Consider the following 11,612-nt stretch of genomic DNA (forward strand, 5'->3'; position numbering starts at 1 on the left):
CCCGTCACGAGTCTTCGTGTACGTACATATGTGTGTGTCTACCTGATCTCCAGGCCGGCTTCTTGTTCTCCTCTCTTCACTGCCTCCTCTTCGTCCTCTCCTCGGGATTTCTCCCTGTCCCTCTCTTCTTTTCGTTCTTTTATTATGCGCTATCGGGGCCTCTACCTTCCGATTGCCTCCATTCTTCTTCTTCTTCTTCTTCTGCCTTTTCCTCCGCCGTCGAGCGTGATGCATGCATGCAAGTTTCTGTCTGAAAAGACATACATGTCTCTGTTCGGGGCTTTTTTTTTATATGAGCTGTTTCTTGCTCTCTTGTCAATAACAATATGCCGAACTAGTCATGTTTTGTCTTGATCGGATAGTTGTACATATGAAATCACAGGTAGCGATTCGTGTCCAGCAACAATTCGCTACCAGGTAGCAAGTACCAGCCAACAGGTGTTGTACTTCGACGTGACGACGATAGATCGAAAAGGAATTTCTAAAGAAGAGAGATACCCAAGACTGTCGTTTGGGTGGTCGTGTAGGAGGGACAACGAGGGACACGTATGGACCACATCACGGCGACTTGTGCGTGAGGCGAAGAAAAGGAACGCGAAGAAATGCCAGGCGTCACCACGCTTGGAAACATTCAGGCTTCGAATGCGCCAGGTTGCTGCGGCAAACACTGGCAGGCACGGGTGCACCTCGAGGTGCGCGTTCACTGAAATACTTACCTTCCTCTTCGCGATGCTTGCCGTACGGTACTCGCTATTAATTCCGCCCAAATCGAAAATCTTTCCAATCCACCATCTCTTCTTTCTTCCTTGCTTATTGTCATAACGCTCTTGTTGTTGCGGTTCTTCGAGATATTACGATGTCGTAGAGTTTGGAAAGCTGAAAAAGGAAACAGCCAAGACAAAAAAGCAAAAGAAAGAATTTTCTACATTTTTTAAAATTGGTTCGGTAGAATGATTACTGAGTTCTTCGAATTTTTCATATGGAGTAAATACTTTGAATTGTCGGGCAAACATCTTCACTCGAAATCGAAAAGTGAACCTGATGGACTCCATTGTCATAAGAATATATTTACTTCAATTGATTGAAACATTCGCTCATGTAAAGTCAGAATCCACTTTGAGCTTGAGTGAAACACTCACTCTTTCGAGTTGCAATATTTTCGCTATCGCTTCGAATAAAGATGCTGCCACTTTTTACTCGTTTTGAGATTACGCTCGAAGAAATTTAGAAGGAGAACAACACTGAGTGCGTGGTGTAATTTTGGTTTATTATTTCAGTCTTCCCGAATGACTCTTCAGTAACGAGAAGCAAGTATCGACGCCGATACTTCTTAGTTATGTGTAAGGAAAGCTGACGAGGAGTTTGTAGTAGACAATACAACTCACCGAAGGTGAGAGGGAGGTCGACACTTATCTCCGTTGAAAAAGTCTTCGAAAGCGAATATCGTCTCTGAGACCTGACGAATTGTCTCGGTAGAAGTGGCTCAATGCCACTTGTACAGACGGCCGCTCATTTTGGCCGGTGAAACGGCGTATCCTTCAACGAGGTCAAGTAACGAAGGAAGAAAAGACTCGTTGCCTCGCCTGATACCGGAAATAGCACAGGTTCTTTGCGCGTCAAGCGTTTGCATTGTTCGCAAGTGCAAAAATTTTGATTGAGCCGGGCAAAAAATGTGGCAGCCGCTTCTTTGTCGTGCAAAAATCCAACGAGAGGTCTACCGTAACATTCGCTCTTTGCGAAAAATGCTAAACGAGCGGGTCCGTATCCTTCGAATGCCACACGGAAACATAGAAACCCACCTCTCTGTATTTCTCTCTCTCTCTCTTTCTTTCTCTCGTGCGCGCGCGATACATTTGGTCGCCTTGATCCCCAGCTGACACGTAGCTGGAATTTATTGCGCCATTGCATGTGCAACGATTGCATCACCAACTTGACGGGCCTTTTTTCTACTTCGCGGTCAAGAGTGAGCACACGCGATAGTCTTATGCGATTCTTCTTCTTCTTCATCATCTTCTGCTGCTCCTTACTTTTTCCTTCTGCTGCTGCTTCCGCACGTTCTGCACCGCCGACACTTCTTCTTTTCAACGGCATCGAGTCACCTACTTTCGGGGGTCGAGGCCAAGCGAGAGAAAATCAGCGCGTTTGCCCAGGTGCGGTGCGCGAAATGACGACAGCTAAAGCCACGGGGTACCCACGGGTTACCCGTTGCTCATTTGTAATTAATGTAACGCTTTAAGAGACACCTGTACGACCATCTCTGCCGCACAGGTGGCTGCTAGCTGTTACGGCGATAAACCTGGGCTCGTACAGGTGCGCGCCGCAGGTACGCCAGCACTCTCTGAATCGGGAACTCACACGGACACGCATGAAATCCCGTCCCGAGAACGGACTATTTGACGATGCCACGCTTATCAGTCAGCAACAGATATTATCGTTATCGCCATTTAACGCTTTTTATCGGAAACGGCACTTTAGCGACTCCCAACATTCGGATATTACTCTCGTTACAATATATTAAATGAATTTTTAAAGAACTTTTTTTTATTACTCCAAGAGTTCTATCTTCCTATCATTCTTAATTCTAATATAATATGTTAGATATGTTTTTAGATCGAATAAGGTAACTGTTATCATTCTAACAGTTTTATTCGTTTGATTTCAGATGGAGTGCCGTACTTCTTCCTCTGGAAGAATTTCTCTCTTTCTCTCCTCTTTTGAAGGACTTCTTCAAGAAAAGGGCCCAAGGACGTGTCGCCCAAAGCGCGTTCTCCGATCTTGGCGGAAATTCGAGCTCTCGTCCACGGCTGTCCGACAACAAAACGACAAGGAGTTGGAGCCGCGTACACGCTGGAACGAGGTAAGAACGGAATACGAGGCTCCCACGAGTCCCACGACGCTCATTGTAAGCCGTGAAGGAAAGACCGCGGGTTTACTCTCGGAGGCTCTCTTGATTCCCGTGTCAGTGACGGCTACGAAATCAGTTCGAGCGTGAACGATACCGGTGCGCGATCCGAATTCACTCATGTGCAACCCAGAGAATCTCTGAATGAAACGCGAGTTTCCTCGCTCGTGCGTGGGAGATCGGGCAAATAGAATAACGAATAAATCCTCTCGGGAGGAGTGATTCAATTCACAGGCAAATACGAGTCAATGCGCCGAGAGACTGACGTGAAAATGCAAGTATTTTAAGAAATATTCCAAAATGTCTCGAGCTAATCGACTCGAAAGTCCCTCACGGACGATAAGTCTTTCACTTTCACGACCGATAAGGTGCGCATTGGCCCGTATTTGCCTGCTGAAACGCTTTTCGCACTTTCAGTCGTCTCTCTCTCTCTCTCTCTCTCTCTCTCTCTCTCTCTCTCTCTCTCTCTCTCTTGATTTATTTTATTCGGAGAATTCATATCGATACTAATCCCTTGTATAGAAAATGTTCTCCATTGTGAATCTACTTAGTGTGAATAGAAAATCCGCTTTTAACAAGGGGTTTACCGAGCTGACAGCTGTGAATAATTAATACTCTCGATAGAAGCCTCGTGCCGCTCCGATAACGATATACAATATAAAAGCGGGGCGAGAGGCGCGGTGCGCCTTATGCAAGATTCGACCATGTGCGCACTTACGCATACGGACTCACATACGGGCCACTCCGCACACATCATATGGTCGACTTATGAATGGTATCTGCACACGTTCCCACGTCACTGAATGAGCCCCGGGTCCCTCGCGTCCGGCGGCATCGTAGCCGCCTGTATTCCTCGCGTAAATCGTCCAATTCTCATCTCACGTTTCCCCTCTCCTGCGTACCCTCTTAGTTCTGCCTCGTTCTCAATAGTATACTATTGAGAAATGGATTTCCGCGATAGCAGATCTCCCAAGACTGCCGAGTGTATATTCGAGAGGAAGCGATAAAAAAAAAAGAAAAGAGGAAAAAGAAACGGATCTCTCTCCTGAGAGCTATTCGTTCCCAAGTCTATGAGTGTTCGAGAATTCAATTTTCAAGAATCCAAGAATTACTTTAGTCGGTGATTACTTTGAGTTAAACATTAAATTTATCGAAGAGGGACAGTCTTATTTAGGAATTAAATTCATCAAAGTCGAGAGCACCGATCAAGCTGCGGGCTTTCGAGTTTGACAAATTACATTTTCAGCTCTAACAAATTTAATGTTTAACTTCCTCGGCCACGAGCGCGAGTCTTTGGGTGAAGTTGACCGAACCGTGACGCAATTGGGGCGCGCCTCGTATGCACCGACCTCGACGAGGAACAGGTGTCAGTTCGTAGCCGTTGCTACGGTGGCCGGACTTAGATTGCGGCACTGACAGAGACGCGTCGGACGTGAACAACGATGGACACCTGCACGCCTCCTCCGATTGTACGTAAGATCGGCGGCCCAGCCTAGGTCTATCAGCCTCCTTCACACCCGCGCCGCGTTCTCCCCCCTTTCCTTCTCTCTTCAGGATCTCGCGGCACCGCGGTCGGTCCTCCCACGGTGTGAAGGAGCGGAACCTGAGAATCACGTACGCGTTCATGCGCACGATAAGGAGAGAATCAGAAACTAAAAGAAAAGCCGCAAGAAGTCGGGAGAACGGGAGAATGGGAGAGAAAGAGACACGTCGGTTAAAATGGAACGAGTAATAATGGCATGAACGCGTGGAACGCGAGGAAAGACTGAAGAGAGAGGAGAAGGAGCGACAGGGACACATCGCTACAGGTCGCCACGCACTTCGCGCCACGAAACACGCGGTCACTCTCGTATTTCTGAGAGAAAAAGAATCAGAGGAAAAGAAAGATCTCTCGAAGGAGAAGAAGAAGACGAAGAAGAAGAAGAAGAAGACCAGTGTTGAAGAGAGACGAGTCGCTCGGCCAGGCAGAGACGGAGAACGCCGCTTCTTCGAGGGGACGAGGTCGAGAGCGAAGCGAACGAGCGAAAGAGAGAGAAGGAGCGAGGCGAGCAAGTGGTTGCGGACGCGACGAGGACGGACAAGCATGGAGCGGCGGGACGCGCAACGAATCGGAGAAGGACGACGAGATTGGGTTATGTCGGAGGCGCCGTGATTCAACCGAACGCGCAGGTGTGCCGCAGACTGGCCGGCGCCTCTCAGGAATGCAGGCCCCGCTCCCGCGCGCCCGTCCCGCCAGTCGGTCGAGCTGGATCCCTCCGCTCCCTGCTTCTCCACTCCATCTCCTCTTCTGCCGCCCTCCCTCCCTCCACACCACCTCCCTATTCGTTTCTCTCGGTACCCAACCCCCTACGGGTCCCACCGTTGCGACTTCGTCGTCTACCACTACCATCGCCAATTACGGCACGCAAGCGCAAGTGCGGGCGCACGGGCACGTTGACGTTGCGTGCACGTGTGTGCATATGCGTGCTCGTTCGTATGCGTGGTGTGTGCATGGAACGTGAGTATTGCGTGTATATGTATAATATGTAAACATGTTTGTATGTGTGCATGTGTGCGTGTGTATACGCTCCTCGACGACGCTACGTCACGTCCTCTCACGGCAATCAGTGCAGCTGGCCACCAACGCGTTCCCACGGGGCCAAACCGACCAGGCCAGCTAGCTTCGGTCACCTTTGCGAGCGCGCCTCTTACCTGTCTCTCACTCTTTCTCTTTTTCTTGATCTTTCTCCCGCTTCTCTTCCTCCTCACCGCCGCCGTCGCCGCCGCCACCGCCGCTGCCGTGAGTGCGCGAGTCGTTTCCTCCTTCTTTTTTCACCCGTCCTTTCTTCTTGTCCGCTCCTTTATATATCTTCCCGCGTTACTTCGTGAAGATTACTCTGTGCCCGCAGGCGAGATTTCAATACCTTCGGGAATCAGTACCTCGAAACAGCGCCGGAGCGCGAGTTTATCGATGCGAGCTTGTTAAAATATTGTTTCCGCATCTTACTGTAACGAAGGGGAACCGATTCTTTCAGTTTTTAGATATGGGAGTTTTGGAATTTGCAAGAGGATTGTCGATCAACTAATATCCTTCGAAAATCGAAGAACGAAATTTGCAGTTGGAAAAAAATATCTGAGAAGTCGACAATTCCAGCTTATAAATTCCACGTACGACTTTTGTGACGGTGAAAATTGAAGAAACCGACATCGGCGCCTTTTCTCTCCCAAAATACAGATATCATTCGTAAGAATGGAGGACATCAGAGAAACTAGAAAAAACTGAATATCGTAATTGATAAATGTGAACCTCCTAGAGGGAAAAGTGAAAGAGAAACGATCTCGAAGGAACAGAGAAACCTTTGTATTTGATGCTGTCTTACGAGTCGGACGAAAAGCGGTTTCGAATAACTCTCTTGGGTGGCTCGCGCATTTCTGGACTTTTTCACGAGTCGCCCAGTTTTGGAACACGAGCCTCGAGCTCGTTGTAGAAAGTTATGATGACAAGGGTTACAGGGGATAACCCGTCGCAATCGATAGGGGATCGGTTATTCGTCATGGCGCGTTTTAGGATGAAACAATGTTCACCATTTTAAAGTTCGATGTTTTTTTCTAACAGCTCCACACGATCGCGCTCTCAACGTGCGTCATATCTTTCCTTCGAGTGCTCCCTCTCAGCCCCTTTCTCGATGTCTCGATTGTAAGGAAGCGGAAAAAACTTTCCAAAGCTCGCTGATGTTTGCGTGGGTCATATTCGGGTCGGACTCTTCACGTTTGCGTGTTCCGAGGCGACTCCACCGTATTTTGCGGCACGTTCCTATTACCTGCTGTTTGCCGCTTTCACAGTATTTGCTGAAAACCGTATATGTGGGTTAATACCGCGCGCATTGTGCATCGCCGAGCTTAGACGAGGCGTTCCTGCGAATGCGGCCTGCAAGTTTCCATGACAATGTCCCACGCGGTATGCGTCGAGGCAGCTGACAAATACCGTGATAGATTTTTCGTACCTCTGTCCGAGTATGGAATGTACCATGCGAATGAAATGCGGATTAATATCTCGTAGGAGCCTTGCGCAGGCCCTCAGGGATTGAACAAAAATCTCGTTTCGTCACATAGTCCAAATCTTTCGGCGCATTACGATACATTTCAAGTAATTATTTTCCATGTGCTAAGATAAAAAGGATCTGAGTCTGTTTCTTCACTTTATAGTGAGAAGACTCTAATTCCAGTTTAAAGAGCGAGATACGATTTAGCTGAGAAAGCTTTCCGCGTGTCTAAAATGTTCAAAGGAGAATGTTAAAAATATGCCATCTTTGACAGAATCCTAACTAATCAGAGTATCAGTATATTGTCCTTCAACTTACCTAGCCACAAAAAGGGAGACTTGGTTTACAATTCCTTAACCGCACACATCCGTCCATTCTTTATCTCTATCTATTTTTAGCAATCCGGCGTGTAATTTCGAGAGTCGCTAAGTCGCATCTACACGCGCGCTCGCACCGCGGCGCAACTTGAAGTTTCTCACCTCGTGCGAAACATTCTTCGCGATGTGTACGCGGCGTGGAATTCTAGACGGCTGCTTCCTGTGAAAGTTGCGAAATAGGCGGATAACACACCGGTCTGGCGGCGACGGTGCGCTCTAGATCGCGGCCACCACAATGACGATGACGATGACAGCGACGAGAACAAACGACGGCGCACCTCGAGAAACAGGTCAAGACGTTTCTCGGCCCGTTAATGACTCGCCGCGAGGTCCTCGGAACAGCGGACGTACATACACGCCGTCGTTCCGAGGACTCCGGGTATTTTAAAAACGGATGACGAGGTAGTATTTTCGCGGTGCGAGCCGTTTGAACAGCTGCGCAAATAGTGGATCCGCGCGCCTCCACGGCCCGTGATTTCTGTCTCCGGTTTGAGCTCCGTTTTGCCATTTGCAGTTTCATCGTCCGGTCCGTCAGGAACGAAACTGTCATGACCGTTCGCAGCGAACTTTTCCATTCCCGTGCATCTACACAGGGAAAAAATTTGGTTGTATTAGCCGAATGTCTGGTGAAATATGAACGAACCAAAGTTCCGCTTGAAGTTCCCTTATAGAAATATCATACTAAGAATCATTGATAATTACTTATTATCCAGTATTTTTAATACTGAAAATAAGTAATTATCAATGATTCTTAGTATGATATTTCTGTAAGGGTTATCAGAATTTTGTTCAACAATATTCTGGTTAACCAAGCAAGATTTCTGCTTAACCAGAACTTACATTTGTTCAGCGTAAACAGTTCCAAGTTCTGATTAGCAAATCTTGTTTGGTTAACCAGAGTCGTGTTAATTTTAACAGAATTCCGATAATTCCAACCGGAATTCATATTTCACGAGACCTTTAATCAATTCAACCAAATCTTGTTTACCCGTTTGTTTTTGCCGCGATTCTCGCTTGTCTCCGTCGGCTGTGATTTACAATCGAATTGGTTTCAACAACAACACTCGAGCCACGTTATCAGTTCCACTTGCGACTAATAGTGCACCGATGTGTGTCATTATCGCAAGAGCCAAAAGAATAGCAGAAATAATTTTGCCTCAACATAAACGCACACACATACACACGGGAAAAGAAGTTTGGTCGAATTAACTAAATTCCTGATGAGATATAAACGAACTAGAAATTCATAGTCGGGGTCACCGGAATTCTCTTCGAGCTAACCAGATCTCTGGTGAACTTGAATAGAAATCGGGCGACTCCAACCGACCGACAATTTCCTGGCTTGTTCATATTTCACCATGAAATTTGGTTAATCCAACCCCAAGCGTTTTTCCCGCGCACATGTACAAAAATCATTCGCCTCCAATGCAATCATCCCGATTGTTCTCGTATCCCCGCCGTCGTGCCTTGTATCTCGCATGTCCAAGCCGCCCACGACGAGGGTGGCTTCTCCCCTTGGAGGTGCGCGGTATCGAGGTCCGGCTGTATTCGCAATTAGCGTCGCGGTACTCCATTTAACGAACGTAGGCAGGCGGACGGATAATGAGAAAGAAGAAGCGAGACGAAAGCGTTAAAACGGGAGAAAGAGCGCGCGACGAGATAAGTGTGAGCGTATAGTTATAGCTGCCGTATCCACCTCTTCTCCTCGCCGAACCCCCCTCCTGCCCGGCCCCCTTCCTGCTACGATGTTACAGTCTTGTAGGCAGTCGGGGCTCGGGAGAGTCGCCCCACAGCTAACACGTGCAAGGCGCACGTGCACTCCGAGAGAGACCACTCTAGCCGCTGGCGCACAATCATCGGATGCCAAGATACACTCCACGGAATAATTTTCGATGGGGCACTCCCATGTCTTCCTCCTTCTCTCCCTCTTTCTCTTTCTCCGCTCCTCTTTCTCTCCGCACATCTTTCTTCCTTTCTGCCTTCGGAGAGGCGCAGTCGAAAAAATCCGTCACGCCGAAGGAGATCCAGTGCCGATTCTCGCTGCCGATTCGGAACGATTGCGATAAATAATCGCCCGTGTCCTTCGAACATACGAAAATCGACCGGTCCCAGCGTTAATGGCGTGACGAAGATACGATTTTGTATTTCCTTTCTTCTTTTTTTTTTTTTTCAAGAAACCGGATCTCGCCCAGGTACAAAAATGGAAATGAAAGATTAGAGAAATCGCTGTATAATTGATTCTCTCTGTCGATTCGAGATCGCTTCGCTGTTGGCGAGTGGCATTCGACATTTGTTACAAGAATATACGCGCCTTGAAAAGATATCTTGATTGAAGGCAGTTGATCGGCTCGGTTTCTCTCCCGCGCTGTTGAAGCGCTACTCGAGAGTCCCCCTGTTGTCGCGTCCATCCCGACGAATTTGATTGCGTCATAACGGGAGAGAATTGTTCCTACTTATCTGATCTCATTTATCGTTTCGACCGGTCTACAATCGAGATAACCGTGTTTTGATCGGAGCGGCAGCGTGTTTACGTACGTGCCTGCGTACAGCTGTACTCTAGCGACGCGACACGCGTAAATTGATATAAATCGCTACGAATCAATTTCTCTTGAAAAATACAAAAATAACACAAACGGGTAAAATCGAATTCTCGCAACCACTTATATCTACTGCGCTCGTATTTTTAATACTTTTTAAATTTTATTTTGAGAAAAACTTGTATTTCTTATTGCAAGCTAGCCTCTGAACTGCGGAACTGCGGAAGCAGGGCTCGTTAATCCAAGGACGCACGGCCGGATTAGGATTGAGCCGCGTTTATGCATTCCGGGATTGACTCGAGCCGCGGCTCTCCCCACGATTTTCCGCGCGGCGCTTCGCAAATTTATTCGTGAGAGTGTACGACGTGCGTGTGCGCACGCAGAGGTGAGTACCTACGCAGGCTATCTCACGACGGATACGACGCAGCAGGAAGCGCACGATTACGGGCTCACTTCGGCCGTGCTACGTTCTCGGCGCGCTGCATGTGCAGCAGCTGCGCGGAGATGCGCCGCCGCGGTTTCCACCGACCGGTCGCAATCTCTCGGGCCGATTTCGAGAACCGGGTTCGAGGACAGGGCGAGAGCGCGCTAATTATAGGTCCCTCCTCTTTCTTTGCGTACCGCGACAAATCGCGCTCGCGACAAAATGCACGGCCGCGAGTTACCGAAGACACACTCGCCTCGACACGCCGATAATCGCTAACAAAAAGTGATATATTTCAGATCGCGAGCGATACGATCTCATGCTGACGGGTGTATCGTCGCAGTTTCGCAATTGTATCTGCCTGATGAGGAAATTTATTGTTTATTTTTCTGCGGCTTTATATATTAGTGTTGAATACTCTCGGAAATTTCACGTTTGAAATCCAAAATTTCATTTCGTATTTGTATATCTTTTTTCATTTACATGTCCAAGAACAAAATTCAGGATTCAAAAGATTCTAGGATTTCGAGTCCAAATATCATCATCCAGAGTTCAGGATCTAAGTTCATTGATGATGATATAAGATCTCAAATGTGGGAAATCTCCACAACACAAAAGTACGACATTTTTGTTAAAAAAATCGAAGAGCGATATGACGATGCGGAATGTTCCACGTACTTATATTGAGTTACACAACTGTAAGCTTCATTCATTCGACACGTGGCGTTTATCAAAGATAGTCGCAGTCGATGAAATAAATGCGAGGCAATTTCTCATAAGTTGACATTCGCTAGTAATAAACCTCGCTTATCAACTACGTGGAAATAACTCGAGAAAACGATGCCGAACGCCGATAATCCCGTAGATATCTCTTAGGGCGCGGGAGGTCTTTTCGGTACGTCCGAACCGAGAGTATACCGATAATATTAAGGCCACGTTTTATCCGTGTGCGATAAGGTTTATTTTCCCGCGCGTGGAATTCGTGGACTCGAGTGTACGAGATGAGTGCAACCGAACGGGACACCTGGACGCTCGATCTGGCCGAGTCACTTCCTTTGGTGATTCATGCAAGACGAACTCGAGGATGGGCTCGTGTAACTTTTTAGTGCGCGATTCAAAGGTATTTTCCGCTACTAATCGAGATCGGAACACCTGGGTACACCGCGATAGCGAACGAAATCTCGCCACGCTAGAATAGCACAAATGGTCAAGTGGACATTTCAGACGACGGATTCGAAAACATACTAAGTCTCTCTCCTGATTGGAGAGAGAGATAGATAGATAGAAAGATAGAGAGAGAGAGAGAGAGAGAGAGAGAGAGAGAGAGAGAGAGAGAGAGAGAGAGAGAGA

At 47.6% G+C, this 11,612-nt stretch overlaps 1 protein-coding gene across 1 annotated transcript in view; it reads left to right on the forward strand.

Moving 5' to 3' along the window:
* LOC116844677 overlaps window positions 1-11,612 on the forward strand; it is a 25,772-nt gene that overhangs the window by 7,089 nt on the left and 7,071 nt on the right. The window contains exon 2 of the mRNA XM_032816542.1: window positions 2,663-2,857. Within this exon, the coding sequence (XP_032672433.1) occupies window positions 2,663-2,857 (195 nt within the window). The remainder of the gene's footprint in view (window positions 1-2,662; window positions 2,858-11,612) is intronic.

This window comes from Odontomachus brunneus, unplaced genomic scaffold, assembly GCF_010583005.1.
Source record: "Odontomachus brunneus isolate Ranch 3 - 2012 unplaced genomic scaffold, Obru_v1 Obru_scaffold_044, whole genome shotgun sequence".
NCBI classification, from domain to species: domain Eukaryota; kingdom Metazoa; phylum Arthropoda; class Insecta; order Hymenoptera; family Formicidae; genus Odontomachus; species Odontomachus brunneus.